General features: G+C 47.8%; 1 protein-coding gene across 5 annotated transcripts in view; it reads right to left on the bottom strand.

The window, feature by feature from the left end:
• The window catches only part of LOC102289652 (metabotropic glutamate receptor 7), a 176,723-nt gene that overhangs the window by 92,659 nt on the left and 67,438 nt on the right, over window positions 1–16,626 (bottom strand). For all 5 annotated transcript variants that reach the window (XM_042228191.1, XM_042228188.1, XM_042228187.1 and 2 more), the window contains exon 3: window positions 615–750. In XM_042228191.1, coding sequence (XP_042084125.1) covers window positions 615–750 — 136 coding nt within the window. The remainder of the gene's footprint in view (window positions 1–614; window positions 751–16,626) is intronic.

The raw sequence follows: 16,626 nt of genomic DNA, 5'->3' as shown, positions 1-16,626 counted from the left end.
GACCTTATCTGATTAGTTCAGGCTTTCCTAAAGCTGCTGCTGAAGACTACGAGCTCCATCTGAGCGACTGATCAACGGAGACGCTGAGTCAGAGGTGGAGAGTGAGTGAAGAAGACTGTGGAAACGCAGGGGAACAGAAGTCTGCAGACACCGAACTTTTCCAGAGTGTCTGACTGATGTCGAGTTTTCCTCAGCCTGATGTTAACCTCAGTATTTTATGGTGGGTACTCGTGAACACGGCTCACGTCACGGGGCGGCAGTCTAATCGCCCGCCAGCTCATCGAGGAACACCGAGGCGTTCCCAAACCAGCCGAGAGACGTAACCTCTCCAGCGTGTCCCGGGTCAGCTGCAGGAGCTCCTGCCTCAGGGTCGTGCTCATTATCCCAAACATTTTTACTTCCTCTCAGTGGATGGAGGGTACGGCTGGAAGAGTCCTGATGTGCTGAGCATCCAATAAAAATCCATCGGAATACATTAAATATAGCAAAGGAAAAACGTAGCATTGTGTTTGCTGGCACTAACACAGTCCTGACGTTTTCTCTCATCCTGAGCTGAAGACGATGATTCAGGTCACGTATTTAACTTTTGCACGTTACCTCAGCAGGGTTATTACCTGATGTCTTCATCGGAGGCGAACAGGATGACCGCCCTGGCGTACCGAGTGTCCAGCAGCTGGCGGATGATTTTATCGAAGTCGGAGGGTTTGTGGTCGTGAGGGATCTTCAGGGACTGAGCGATACAGATTCCACCTGAGCAGACAAAACAAAGGGCACAATTAACTCAGAGTCATCAGCTTCCTGAACTGCAGCAGCCTTAAAAAGTATAATTTATCCGTTTTATCGGCAATGGCTTTAACCTTTCAGAAACAGCGTTATTAGAGGTTTGGCCCCGAGCTCGTCCTAAAGGTTAAAGTCTGAGAGGACGAAAGTGCAGAAGAAGAAGGAGGACTCTGCTCTCCTGACATTTCACGAAACCGCCGACATCTCCGCGCACAGTCGCCTTAACAGTGTCAGAGCTGCAGGCTGCCTTCAATAAATGTCACTGACAGAGAAACACTCAGCCGGAGCTCTTCTTCTCCTCGCCACGCCGTCAGGAAAGCTTCAGATCTTACGTTTGTTCCACCGTTTCAGCTCACCCGAGCGACCGAGCAGCGAACCATGAAACAAATGACAGTCGCTCATTAGCAGCATTTCATCAGCTGAGACGAGACACAGGTGTTCAGTACTGATGTGATCTCAGAGGTAAATAAATCACGGATGACCTCGTCACTGTGACCACCAGGAGTCATCAATAATCAGCTTTAGCAGCTGTGTAAGATAAAATGTGAGACGTTCACCACACTGGCAATAATTTCACATTAAACAATGAAAACATATTTACTTTCCCTTCAGTAGTTTGTCTGAGTCTGATGTTAGTTATAGTCACATTCAGGGACCTCACACCTGCATTTTCTTTGACAGCCACCAGGGGGCGATACCTGCCGTTGACAAAGCTTTCTGGTCCTATAGAAGTCTTTGGGAGGCTTCCTGTTTGTAGGCGCAGGTGGTTTCAGGTCGTACGCAAGTCAATTCAATAAAATTTTATTCATACAGCACCAAATCACAATAACAGTCGCCTCAAGGTGCTTTATATTTAGGGCTGGGTGTCGTCACTGATTTCTAGAATCGATTCAATTCCGATTCACAAGGTCCCGAATCGATTCGATTTAATTCAATTCAATTCGATTTGAATCTGGGAAATTTTGACAGTCAGAAATATTATCATTCAGATCAGCACATTTACATATTTTTGTATCTATAAAAAGGAAGCTGACACATGCAAGACTTTATCAAAGGTGTGAGCATCACAGCAAAGGCCTTTGTGTCAAAGTAGCTGAAGATAAAACAGAAACACATGAAGGAGATTTTCCTTTCCTGGGATTTTATAAAAATATTCTGCAGTCGATCAAAAACGAAAGAAAACCATTAATCAGCATATGAACATCACCTCTGAAGTTACAGCGGTTTTATTAGAGACACAGCGTTTTGCATTTTGCATAATTTTAAAAAGTTTAAATTTGTTCAGTATTGAACGGCAGAAATGAGGTTTTCTTTTCGGAAGTATATAAATCGAAAAAAAAAACGTCGGCTGACAGCCTGTAAACAACGGCAGACTTGTGCGTAACAAGCAAGCGAATAATGCAGAAAACAGAGAGAGAGAGAGAGCTGTGCATGAAGTGTGATTTTATCCTGGTGGAAGCAAAACAGTAAAAGTCAGAGTGAATCCATGACGATGTTTATGTGAAGCGTAGTTTGGATCTTCTTTTGCTGCTGGTTCGGTCAATATTGTTTGGAAACGAACAGCTTTAGAATCGGCGCATAAAGGGCGTGAACACAAAGCGCGACCAGCCGACACATCAGGATCAGCGAGCTGTCGGCTTTCAGCCCCGACCGTGAGAAAGGCGACATCTCACTGATTCTGATCCGCGGGTCGCCTGTGTGTTTACGTCTTTGTGCAGAATCCCTGTAACTGCTCTCATTTACTGTCTTAGCTGTTTGGTGGTTCTTGAAATTTTGTGAGGTGTCACCAGAGATTCTGGCATTTCGGGCAAAATAAATTTATATTAAAAAAATCGATTCAGGATTTTAATGAATCGATTTTAATCGATAAATCAATTATAAAAACCCCACCCCTATTTATATTGTTAGGTCGACCTGCAATAATACACACAGAGAAAAACCCAACAATCACATGACCCCCTATGAGCAGCACTTTGGCGACAGTGGGAAGGAAAAACTCCCTTTTAACAGGAAGAAACCTCCAGCAGAACCAGGCTCAGGGAGGGGCGGGGCCATCTGCTGTGATTGGTTGGGTTAGGATAGACATGCTGAATGAAACATTTTGTCATCGTCTCCCGCAGAACGGAGCGTTGCATGCTCATTGGTTAGTGGCTGAGAAATCACCAGCCAATAGGAATCCTGTGGGCTTACAGGTGTATCCACTGCTTGGCCCGTCCGGCTTCAAGAATCAAAAAGGCGATGAGAGTGATGTCATACACTCGATCCAGTCTCGAGTGTATGACATCACAGAGGTTACGCCCATCTTTCATACAGAAACAGCTGCTCAAGAACCAGCACAAAAGAAGAAGACAGAGAGCGGACATCGAGCGCACAGGTGTGCACTTCAAGGAAGATTCCTGAGCTCAGTTTTATTTGTGCTCCATGTTTTTATTCCAAACTATTAAATCAAACATGAAGCTGAAGAGCAGCGTGAGTGAGCTTTCAGTTTCACGCTGGAACACTTCAGTCCTGCAGACAGAAGATCCCAGAGGACGACGGATGGAGCCAAACACGGAACTACAGACACAACGAGGAACGACACGTGAAGGATGAAGCCCTGAACATGCGTCCTGTGTAATAACGCTGCTGTATTCATCACGGCTGCTTCCACGTGTCCATGTGTGGGCGGAGTTTAACCTCAGGCTTACAGAACTTGTTTGACTGCCTGTTTACGAGCAAAGCTGTGAAGGTTATGTTATCACGAGAATATCTGGATTCCAGGAAGCGTTAAAATCCAGAGTGTGGCGACTCGGCCAGAAATACAGGGAGCTGGCTTGCGTGCAGCTCGGAGACGCCGTAGTGGAGCTTAGGCTCACCTTTGGAGCTTTGTGATTGACAGCTGACACACAGGTGAGACTCATTCCCGAGGCTGCGTGACCTCAGGGTCACAGACGTCTGTGACTGAGCACAAAGGTTAGAGCGAATCCAGGCTGCTCTCGGTGACGCTGTCCTCTCACATCTACACAAAACACGTTGGGCTTTCCACAACGTGCCCGAGGCTTCTTCCTGTTACAAGGGAGTTTTTCCTTCCCACTGTCGCCTGGTGCTTGCTCATAGGGGTCATCTGCTTGTACTGTGGAAACTGCTGCTGTGATTTGGTGCCATGTAAACACTTTCACACAAGAAGAAGCTTCATTATTTAACATTTTTACCTTTTTCACCAATTTTGGCCTTTTTCTCAATTTCTTTTTAACTTTTTCTCAATTATTTTTTTCTAATAAATTTTAAAATATTCTTTGACATTTTTTTTTTTACATTTTTTCTCAATAACTTTTTCTCAGATGTGAAACTTTCGTCTTCACTTTTATCTCAGTGTTAATAATTAATTGTTACTGATTTTCACTTACAGTAAACTTTTTTGAAACTTTGTTTTGATTTTTATGAAAATATATTTTTTCCTTAATTTTGACTTTTCAATGACTGTGATTTTATTTCCTTAATTAACGGAGATAAATACTTCAGTGTATTCGACTACTTTTACTCTGTCAGAGGTCTTCAGCAGTCGTGTGTGACGTTCCTTCTGGGCTTCATGAAGACGAGGGTAAAGAAGAAGGCGAGCGGGCGGGAGTCTGTTTGAAGCTTCGGCCTCGACGCCTCATCTCACATTCAGCTGCTGCCGTGCAGCGAGCGGAGGAGGAGGAGGAGGAGGAGGAGGAGGAGAGCTGCCGCAGCTCCACATTTTATTCAACAAATGAATTAAACATTTGGCGTTTGGTATTCAGGCGCCGACTCCGCGCAGCCGTCACAGCTCTCAGTTCTGCAGAGGAGCGCGGCGCTCTGTCGCGGGCGCAGCGGTTTCAGCTACATGACTTTTTAAAAACAGGGTTAGACATGAAACCATGTTTCTGTGTTTAATCATCGAAGAATTTCATCTGATTTAATCTGACGCCACAGAAACGCCTCCACATACTCACAGCAGCAGCAGAAGCGGAGGTGACGGATGTTGTGATCTGATTTAAACTGATAAACCCAACAGACCGGTCCAGACCCAGCTCGTGACCATGGCAGCAGGTAAACTGATGTGAGGTCACTTCAGCACAAACCTGGTGTCTGAACGTCAGCTGCACAGATGTCACATGACATTTTAAACACTACAGAGACTTCCTGCTGGCCTGAAAAGGTTTCAAGTGGCTGAAAGCAGAAAAATGTCCCTTCAAATCCTGAAAGAGTCACCAGAGAATGATCCGGTCTGTCAGGATCAGGAGGACTGGGCCCCATCCTGTCGAAGCCTCCGGAGGCTAAACGTGTCAGGACGAACAGTCGAGGATGTTCGAGCAGTAGCAGCGAGCTGTAGATTGACTTAAGCTGCTAATTAGCAGCTCAGTAGCATGTGACCAGCCCGCCTCCTCTCAGCGTGTTGCTTGTGGTAATTAGTGATCAGTTATTAATTTCTAGAAAGAATATATGTTTTATTTTTGAAAAGTACAGAGTCTAAAGCAAATGAAACAGGGACCTGCAGCCTTCGGCCTCCTCACAGTCCACCTGATCAGGGACAACAGGTGGCTCTGGGTCAGCTCGGCTCATTAGCCGCTCCTCCTTCTGTCCAACAATGAGTACCATCAGTTTAAAAAAAGCAGGAAGTGGCTTTGGACGTCAGGTGTGACGGAGACTTTTATGTCTTTGTAGGAGCTGTAAATGCCACCGTCAGTGCACCACACACAGAAACAGGATCGCTGCTCCCCTGAGGACCCCTGACCTCACGTCCCACCCTTTATCTTCCCAGCTAAAAAACAGACTTCAAATAAATGCGAGGCAGAGGAGCGAAGGCCTGCGTGGGACGCCGAGCAGAGACCGATGCTAATCTTTAAACTTCCTCTGATGTCGCTCTGAACAGGAAACACAGAAAAAGAGCTCTGACTTTGAGAGGAAGCTGGGCGCTACTCGGGACGAGAAAGTCTCACAAACACTGCCGAGCTGACACTGTGACGTGGAAACATGGCGAAGCAGGAAGAGACGAGACAGGAAGCGGAGGAAGAGGACGGACGAGCTCTGTGCGGACCTGATCTAATCTGAAGGACAGTTTTCATATTTACTGTGAAGATCAGTGCATGAATCTGAAAATGTTTCCCACTGCTGTTAGACAGTGAAGACGCCGCCATTTTGAACCTGTAACCATGGCAACAAAACTGACTTAGACACGATGAAGCCACTGATGGTCAAAAACACGGACGCAGTGGTTCAGAAAAATGCAGCCAGCGCAGAAGTGCCGTAAACGTCTTTGCATCTGAAGGCCACCAGATGGCGACGGCTGAATCTACACGAGTCTCTGACCTCTGACCTCTGCAAACACTTACAACAGAGGATTATCCGGGCATGCTCATTGGGTAAGAACTTGTGAGTGACAGTCAGACCCTGAAAACGCTCGAAGTCAGCGGGTGATGTCACCGTCGCTGCGTCATCGCGAGCTGCGGCCATGACGCTTCTGTTGGTTGAGTCACATGACTGCGAGTCTGCTGCCTGATACCAACAGGAACTGAATCAACAACGAATCCATAGAAACCAAACTGCAACAGCCCAGTATGGATCCAAACAGCGAGTGGCTCCTCAGCGACACGCTTCAGCAAACCTGCAGCGGCCCTCAGCTCCTGACCGTCATCACACAGCAGAAACAAACCATGTTTGAGACGCTGACACAGCTCAGACCTCCGCCTCGAAACCACGTGATTAAAAAGTCTCCGTAGAAACGCAGACGCGTGCAGAAACATCATGCATATTTCAGCGTGTTTGATCACATGAGATATAAACAGCTTGCTTTGAGAGAGGATGAATCAGAAAGAGGCTGAGACGCTTTCATCATCATCAGAGGCGTTTTCCACTCCGGCCATATGAAAGTGCTGTGTTTGTGAGCACGCTCAGAAAGAGCTTATTAGCCAAGGCAGCGGCGGCAGCGGTCGACCCGGGGTCGGGCGCATTAGCATACTGCACCTCAGAGCGTTTGGTGACAATTTACAGCACGTCCAAACTCTGATGTCTCACAGGAAGAAAGTGTGACAATGGTGGCTTTGAATTAGCGTCTGACAGGAAGCAGCAGATGAAGGAGAAACCCTCGAACACGCCGGCTGAAACACGCCACCGATCTCAGCTGGTGAAGAGCTGGGACACAAGACTGGCTCATCATGAGTGTGAAAGCTGCCTGTCTCCATGTGGTGGCACTGCAACGACTGTCCAGGGTGCGCCCCACCTCTCACACTATGACAGCTGGGATAGGCTCCTCCCCCCACTGTGCATACACGTTCACTGATATGCAGATGATCCTCAGCGTATCTATGAGGCCTGATCATTTAACCTCCTAGGACCTGCCGCCCACATGTGTGGACGTCACATTTTGGGTTATTTAGACCAAAATACTAAATTTTGCTCTACAAGGGCCTGAATCCACACGAGGACGTCATACTGCCACTGTGCTATCAGAATGTAAAACTAATGTCCTCATATGTGGATCAAATCTTTCCTCAGAAACAAAAATCAGGTAACAAAATTATGAAAGGCTAGGCTTTAAGCTGTGAGTGCGTCGTAATCATGAACCCTCCAAAATCCTCCAACAGCTGTGATTGGTCCGTTAGGTACAGCCGTTTCTGGAATCGACTTCTTCTCTCACCATTTTTCAACACAACTAGAAAAGAATGTATCAGCATGGATGCAAACATGGATGCAACTCCCATGATGTCACTTCCTGAAACTGTTAACTCATCGGTTAATGACTGAGCACTAACAAGTTGTTAGCTAATATGCAAACGCCACAAAAACGTCCCTGGTGTCAGGTTGAGTCTCAGTTCATCCAAACTCCGTCTGCAGCTCAGCAGATCCAGCTTTTGTCAGTGTTTCTGCTCACAGACACAACTGACGGATGACATGAGAACTAAGCAGTCATGGTCATCGTGCTGTCAGATGTTGTGTTGAAGGTTTTGGTCGTAAAGAACTAGAACAAGAGAAGTTTCACCCAGTTTGTCCCACAATCCATCATCCATGGGCGAGGCATGCTCACAGAAACACAACAAGAGTCCAAGAGTCATTGCAAAGCTGTGGAACGATGACCCGCCGTAACAGCACAGTGCTTCCAAACCTGAAAACTAATCTGCCGTTTTTCCTCCTGAAACTGCAGATCCGCTCCCACGTTCGATTGGCTTTCAGGTTTCATTCATCTTCTTTGGTCTGAAGCTCGTCATATGATGAAACCGTCCGTTTTCTATATTTCTGAACGCGTCAGCCCCAAACAGCTTCGCTGTGAGTAATTTACAGCGACCTGTGGCGCTGAGGCCGTCAGCTGACAGGAGGCGTGAAGAACGAGACAAAGCAGCCAATCAGAAAAGAAACCAGGCAGTAAATCTCAGAGAGCGTCTGATCACAGCTGAGGGAGGAAGGTGCTCGACTACTGTCGTGTGTTTCAGCCTCCGTCTGACCGAACAAAGGGTCAAAAGCCAGTCTGATTAAAAACCACCTGCAGTGCTTTAAATACATAAATACAATCACAGATACTACAAATGACCTCACAGCTGCATTAAGTCACGTCTTGTCTGAAACCACAGCTCCCAGTGTCCTGGAGCTGTGCAGCAGTGGGATGTATGTTCCCAGGTTCAGCTGATTCTTGGCTTGTTGACCTCTAATTTTACAGCAAAATGCTGCAGGTGGCTAATTTCAGTGTTTCTGCTCATTCAGACTGAAAGCATTCGGGAGCATTCAGCTGAAATCATTAAAAAAGCTGCAGGAATTCATGTTTTTGTCAAAGCTAAAAGTTTCCAAACCACAGACGTCCTTCTCAGACATGAAACTATTAAAAGAGCATCAATGAATCAGCTTTTCGCCCAATAAATGATGTTTTGCGTGACTTCCTGTTTCCCGGGTTCTCTATAACGTAGGTGGAGACTGCACAGTTACCATGGATACCACAAAGCTACAAGGAACCCGACTTTAATTGGGTGAAGCGAGACGAGTGGTGAATGCGATGGTGTATTTTTGTCTCGGCGGTGTCAGCGTAGGACTGCAGCCTGCTGTCAGACTCATCAGATACTCTCTGTGAGTGCGAGGCCTTTCTGCTGTGTCACAACAAGCATCTGTGAGATTGAACTGTGAAAAATTCATGTGGAGGCACCAAAACCGGAATCAGAACATTCCCCATAGGAGAGGAGTTGCTCAGGTGCTGAGGGCTGAAATAATTAAAACACGGCCCGCTCCTGCTGCTCCTATTCTGGGCTCACGTTTGGCGTGAAAGGGAGGAGGTTGATCATCACATTTAACCGACACAGTGAAGGTCTGATGGACCAACAGCTGTGATGCTTTAATGTCCAGCAGTGACTCAGTCACATGTTAAGCTAATGAGCACGTTTACAGCCTGATACAAAGTCCCCTTCGTAACACCTGCGGGGTGTTCATACCTCATCTGTTTGCATTATTAGAGGCGTGGCCTCTTTGACTGACAGGCTGATGGTGACACTGCTGTAGCTGCTAGCTAGGCTTCACCTCAGCTAACTGGGCCGTGTTGGTGCTGTTGGAGCATTTTTAATGACATCACGTGACCAGCAATATGGCTGCTGTGAGGTGAAGTTCGAGGATGTTATCAGGATGTTACTGAGGAGCAGGGATCGGTGTGATCAGCTGATAACTTAGCTAAACTGAGTTCTGGCTCTAAAGAAACCAACATGGCAGATGTCTACACGCTAACACTGAGTCTTCACAACAAGACCGCGACCACTGGGTGGTCCATCTTTTATGTACAGTCTTTGTGAGTCTCTTGACATAATTCATCTTTTGATTCATTGGTTAAAAACTGGTTTGTAAGGATGACGTGGATGCTTAGTGTGATCTGTCTCACTATTGCCATGACAGCAATTGTATGTATTGTATGTCTGAACCATCAAAAACACATAAAGAACATAAACGTGTGTCAGATCACAAACGCCTGACTTTAGTAAACATTAATAATAATTTGTAAACGTAATTAGCCTGTTAGCAGGCAGCGATGCTGCGTGGAGCCTGGAAGAGCATCTGTACTCTCACAGCTCGATGGTCGACCCTCTCCTCTGTAATCGGGCTCGTCGGCAGGAAAGTAACTCTCAGCGCGATGCTTCCTGACTGTTCAGCCTGCAGTGCAGACAGTTTTCAGCCATCTAATCACCACCAACAAGTCATCAATCATGCTGTCCCCTCTGTAATTTGGAATCAGAGCTCGTGGCGGTCGTGAAGCTTCACGGCGCTCAAACACGCCCCCGTGGCCGTTAATGAAAAGTGACAGCGTGAGTGGGTGATGGACCGGGGTCGTCCTGCTGAAGCAGCCTCCAAACACGTCAGTCAGAGGAGACGGCTCAGCGGTCATCAATGAGTCCTCGTCACGTTTTAAATGTGTGTGACGACTGGACGGGCTTGGCGGTCTTCTCCCAGAGACCCTGTCGCTACCCGATCCGTACCCTGCATGCACAAATCTTATGTCACTTCCTCTCTTTGCCAACATTGGGTTTCCGGTACGGATCGGGTAGCGACAACCTCCTCAGATGGCTGAGGCCTGGCCTCTCCTCGGCCCTCCCTCTCCTCGGCCCTCCCCGCTGACAGAGCATGCTCAGTGCCTCCTCACCTCTGCTGAGTGGTTTTAACCACATGTCACAAAGTAAGTCGCTTTGAGTCACGTTCAGAGGAGACGACAGGAAGTGACACGAGCGAGCTTTAGTTTAGTCCAGGTCTCCCCTCTCAGAAGGATTTAACCATCGTAACGTCCAGTCTGATGGAGACTGAAGCGAGCACAGGGGAGCAGCAGGAAGTCCTCTCAGCTCACGGCGTCGCTCTGCTGGAGGCGTCCTCGTTCTCCTTCCTGATAACCTTTATCTGATTCAGACGCTGTCAGATGGAAGCCGTCTGCTCGGTTTAGCAGGAACATCTCCTACAGGTAAATTTAATGCTGGTTATCAACAAACATCTGACAAACATCTGGCCTAGAAATGAGTATGTGATCCTGTTTAATCAGCTAAAACATGCTGCTGTACCTTTTCCTCCAAACTTTGAGGAACTTTTCAGACTCTTCGTTTCCACAATCACACCTGGACACGCCCACACAAGCGCTGTGGCGCTGCTGCGTCCCCACGAGGAACATCACGAACATTCATATTTTCCTTCTGTGTCGGCACAAACAACACGTAACTGAAAACGTCCAGATTTACTTACCTGGATGACTGAGCACGCATCAAGACATGGCTTCTACCCACAAGCCATCAGGCTGCACACACTCACTACAGTTACTGGACTCCACCCACTGCCACTTTAAACCATTTTAAATCCTAACTGCACAAGTTTTGCACAACCTGTAAATACCAAAAATAGTTTTAATTCTCTTAATATTTATTACTTTATTATTTTATTATTATTTTCTTTCTTAATATACCTGTACACTTTCTGTATGTTCATGTAAAGCGAGCGATTTCATTCCAGGTGAACGCTGCTACACTGTTTGTCTGTATATGAGAATAAAAGCTGAAGCTTGAACCTGCTGCTGTCCCTGCAGTGTGATGTCAGTTGGCTCCGCCCATCAGGACCTCCCGTATACTTTTACTGAGTGGAAAAAAGTCAACGCTCATCCTCCACCTTCACTGCGCTAAAGTCTTTCCATCATGTATATCTAACCGTAGCACATTATTATGGGCATTGTTTAGCTCCACTCAGTAACCCTGCAAACGTCGCTGCTGGTTTTCGTCTGTGCTCACAGTTGGATCAATCCCTCAGTCACATCAGCGTGTATGATCTGCAGATGGAAACTAGCTCAGCTAACTGCTAACCTCTTCTCTGTGCCCAGATGTTTAAGGTTATTGGAACACCTGTGAGAGCAGCCACACTGATCATTTTATTGGATGAGAGAATCTCTCAGTGATGTCAGTGTTTCTTTGAGTTTGGGAACCGAAGACGACGGCTGATGACGTCAGACTTAAGTACAACCTTGGACAGAAATGAGCCCGCAGGCTGTTTGAGGCACACACTGGCAACAGAAAGCATCTCTGACATTAAAACACGAGCTTGTGTGTGTGACCGTGGCTCTGCTCTCATTGGCTGTTTACCTGCTTAAACACAGGCCCGAGCAGCCCACAGTTTCTTTGTTTGACAGAAGAAACTACATCGCATGTATTCAAGCACTAAGAGGCATTTCTCAGCTTAGATTTCCCATGAGGCCTTGCTCGGGGCAGATGCATCATATATGACGGGTGGAGGAGGACGGTGCGAGGACTGTGGCTCCCACCGCTGAGGGAGATATTTCAGTCTCTCTGAGCGCGCTCTGCCTCATTAGAGATGATGAATGGGGAGACGGAGCGAGCGGTGGAAGCCACAGAGGCGCAGCTCCTCACGTTTCAGGCCACGTCCACTTTGACACACGTCACGCGTCAGCGAACGTAAGGCAGACGCTGACGCGTTACTGTCCGAGCGCTTTTTAAAGCAGCGTCCGAGCTGCAGCACGCGCTGAAGCTAACGGCCACGAACGGGCGACTCCACCGAGGTCAAACTCTTCATCTCGTCTCCAAGAGCAAAACTAATCTCCTCCTTTCTCATCTTCATATTTTACAGCCCTTCCTCTCCTTTGTTCTCCCTCCTCCTCCCCCTCCGTTATTACTTCCTCCCGGTGCTTCTGTTGATGAGTGGGGAGAAATAAACAGCTCGGGGGCCGCGAGCGCAGCCAAACAGCCCCTCTGTGGACCCGTCCACCCCGGGGAGCTCATCAATTGACACTGAATTTGCTACAATAACTGCCAGAGAGAAGAACGAGCCCCGCGGCTCGGAAACACAAACACACGCACACATTAACTACACCTGCACACGCACACACGCAGCGTGTGTGTGTGCGTGCTACATGTGTGCGCGTGCCTGTGTGTGCGTGCGACCACTCTTGCTCTTGACGAAGGTGGTCGCACTTTTCTCCTCCTCCTCCTCTCCCTTAGCTTCCCTGCTTAGCCTCTTATGTCCTTGTCTCGTCTCGTGTTTTTTGTATTACTTTCCCTGAACACTCTCTCACAGTCTGTTCTCTAAAACCTAAAAGAGAATTATGGATTTGATCAACTGGTCCCTAAATGCAATCAACACCCCTTTCTCAACGAGAAGTTCGGGCTCGGGTGAGCCTGAGTGCTGAAGATATCTACCTATTCGGAACCATGGTAACAGGGTTCTGGCTGATCGGAGCTGGCTTGGCCCTGACTTATCGAAGAATTAAGGAAGCGGAACCGGCTGTTCAAACCCCCACAAGGCTGCCCGCTGGGATTGGAACAATGGGAGAGGCGTCAGTTTCTCAAAATGGGCTCATTGAGTCAGCACGGAGAAGATCTTGGAGAGGCTACGGCTGCCGTGAACACTCAGAACAAGACCTCTGAGTGAAAAACTGGATTACATCTGGAGGGGCTCGCTCGAATAACACCTCTGAGCGCAAATTCGATCACATCTTGGGGAAGTGCACTGCGGTCGTGAGTTCTCAGAACCTGCTCTTTGAGCAAAAAGAACGACAACATCACGGAACGCAAGTTTGATAACATCATAGAAAGCTCGCGGCTCTCCAACGGGAGATTGAGAGACCAGTGTTGGACCGTAGAACTGCTTTGAAATTCATATGAGCTGTTCGCACTAAAGTAAAAACCACCATCACTTCATGAGGAGACCCTCTCGGCGCCAGCTGTGGGCTCAAGGCTGGAGCCGAACAACAACACCCTGTTCCTTCCCATTCCCTACAAGGCCACCTGGGTTGGCTGGAAGACTGTTTACTTAGCCTGGCAGGGCGAAGGACACTGTGTCAGCTGAACTCTGGACACGCACACATATACATATACACTGATATGCACACACTCATCCCCCCTCCCTTTCCAAACGCCTTCGACGCTTATCCCCTTCCGATGCTGACGGTGGATCAAGGAGACCAGCGCACGCAGGCCCGGATGTGCTGTCTAATTCGGCTGTCTCTCACCTTTACCCCCCCTGCTGCTTGTCATGTGTTTCTTTGGTGTATTTAGAGTGTTTCATGTGCAGAGGTGTTTTTCTGTTCTCAAACTGATCTCCCTGCTGGAGCTCAGTCTGGGGGGAGTTATTTTTTTCTCCTTATCTTTCCTCATGTGGTGCATTTTCCATTGTTATACCTCTCTGACCTGTCTTCCCCATGTGATGGTTGTGTAATGTATGTATGGTCAGAAGGGTAAGTCGGCGCTGGCAAAGGTCGGCAGCCCTAACCTAATTTCCTTCGGGGTCAACCTTCAGGATCAATAAAGTTTTATTGAATTGAATTGAATGTGTGTGATGCATGTGTGACACGTCACCTGACAGGATCTCATGATCCCTTGGATGAAACAAAAGTCCAGAAGCTTCTTCGGCCTCGTCTTTAATCAGAACTTTGCAAATCTGCACAAGCCTGCATCACCTTGGCGACCACACCTGTCGCCGTGGTTTCTCCTCACATCACAGATACAAGCGGCCTTTGTTTTTTGCCTCTGTGCTGGTGGCTCTGCTGATAACCTCTGGGAGCGCCTGCTGTACGACACGTGAGCAGAAAGCAGAACGCTTTCACGCTGCGATCAGTGGAGCTTAAAAACCGCGTTTACAACACGGAGTGTTTTCAGGAACATGTTCGCTTCAAACACGAGGCTCTAGCAGGGATCTAACATCAGCCGCTGGGGTACTCCAGAGCCTCATGTACTGATACGTGTGGGAACGTTCTTACAAACGTGTGTTACTAAACCAGACTCACTCTAAGCCAATGGGACGGCTGTTTACAGGAACAGGCTCGGGCTGAATATCGTTTCCATGGAGACACTTCTTTACATGCAGCTATATATTTTTACATTTAATTGAAATTCAGAGTATTTTCTGACCCATTTTAAAAAACCTGTATGACTATAACAATAACAATAATGGTAATTATAATAATAATAATAATAGTGGTGGTCTTCAATTTAAAGCCAGGCCTCGCTGCGTCCGTGGTCAGAGGCTGACTGCGTGAGACGCTCGCACACATGTGATCAGTGCAGGGAGAGGCGTCACAGTTAACGTTTGAATATACTTTGTGTAATAACAGCATTTGTAGATGACTTCACAGGCAGTGTGTGTGTGTTTGATGAGATACTATAAAATCCTGCAAACAGCCTGCAAACAACCCATAATGCAACACTGAGGAAGGCGAGCGTTACACTGGCGTTCACACCGTCATGTGACATGAAATTGAGACCTGATTTTTCAGACCTGATTTCCATAAATACCGTGGCTGCGTGTGAGACGACTGATGTCTGTAAAACAGAGCAGCCCGTTGTCCCGCCTCTCCCTGTGATCGGCTTATTTCAGCGGCTCCGGGGAAAGAGCCGAGGCCTTCTCCTTCCTCCCGAGGCTTCATCCCTTCAAAGTCTGTCGAGCGGCGTCGGCTCCGTGGAGTATCCCTCCACTCGCAGCCTCCTCCCTCCCCTCTTCCTCGTCTCGTGGGAACGCGCCGGGGTGCCAAAAAGAGAAAATGGGTCGATGGTAAAGCTGTTGTTTACATGAGAGGAACATCTGGAGCTCTCTGCGGGCGTCCGGGTTGTCTCTATCTGATTGTGTTGCTCTCTCACAGATGGGATTTGGTTTCCCCTTTTAAATTTTGTGACAAACAGGGAGGAAAAACTGTTTTACTAAACTCAGTAAACCAACAGGAACAAAAACACAGACCACAGACTGCTCTCACCTCCAGGTTTTTACAGAAACGCAGCGAACTTCAGACCGAGTATTCTCACACCGACTCAGAGTACAGACTGCTAAAATACTGGATTACATTTATACTGACGTGCACACACCTGTTTCACATCACAAGAGAAGCAGGCCTGCAGAGCCGTCAATACACCGTCTATCCAGGTGAGCTGCACCTGCCTGTGCTAAAGCCAGCCAAGCAGCTCAGTCAGCAGGCACTGAGTGAACCTGCTGACAGAACTACGCCCTGTTACGACTGACCAATCGTTTCAGTTCCATCAGTGTGAGAAGAGCCGGCCGGCTTCGGTCTGCTCCTCAGAGACAAACAGCTTCTATTTAAACGACTCAACCGAAGTGTGAAAAACTGAGACATCTTTGTCGTCTAAAATGAGCTTTTATTTTGGTGAGCTTCACTGACTTCCTGTGAATTCCCAGTAATAAAGCAGTAATAAAGCTCCGCCCTGAAGCGGCCAAATCGCCACAGTCAGGCTGACGGGAACGCTCCTCAGCGAGCATCTGTCTACCCTTCAGAGGGAAGCTGAAGTATTCCTGCAAAAGCAACCAATCACAGACCGCTGCTGCTTACCGTCAGTCCAAACACCTGTTTCACGCCTGCTGCACATGCTCACTGCGTGTCTGTCAGCTGTCCCCGAAACTCACTGAGGTGCGACCTGCCCTCAGGTCCACAGCTGCACTCACATCCAGCAGTGAGGCTGACGGGGTTCAGGTGAGTTCAGGTGAGCTCCTCTTCAGCAGCTGCTTTAGCTGTTGGTGTTTCTGGGACACATACGCTGGTTCAGGTTCAGCGTCTTCCAGAGACGATACAAAGCACGGACGTAGCTGCCAGATCAGAAAAATGAAGCTGAAGCGGCAGCGCCTCAGACCGAAGTTCTACCTGAAGCCACCAGGTGGCGATAGCGGTGTCTGATCCCATAGAAGTGTGAGGAAAAGCTTTCTGACCAAAGACCTGCTGAGTTTATGGAAGCACACACTTCAATACCCACTTACACCTCCCCTGTAACTCCTCCATGGGCTCTCCTTACAGACACTTCCAGGATTTACCTGGAAGTCTTAAAACACCTCGGCTGCACTAGAATATTTTAATAGTTAAAGGTGTGTGTGTGTGTGTGTGTGTGTGTGTGTGTGTGTGTG

This window comes from Haplochromis burtoni, unplaced genomic scaffold (genome assembly GCF_018398535.1).
Source record: "Haplochromis burtoni strain Fernald_Lab_line unplaced genomic scaffold, NCSU_Asbu1 Contig_310, whole genome shotgun sequence".
NCBI lineage: Eukaryota > Metazoa > Chordata > Actinopteri > Cichliformes > Cichlidae > Haplochromis > Haplochromis burtoni.
Note: the sequence above shows the minus strand (reverse complement) of the source record. Positions and strands in the feature narration are given on the sequence as shown.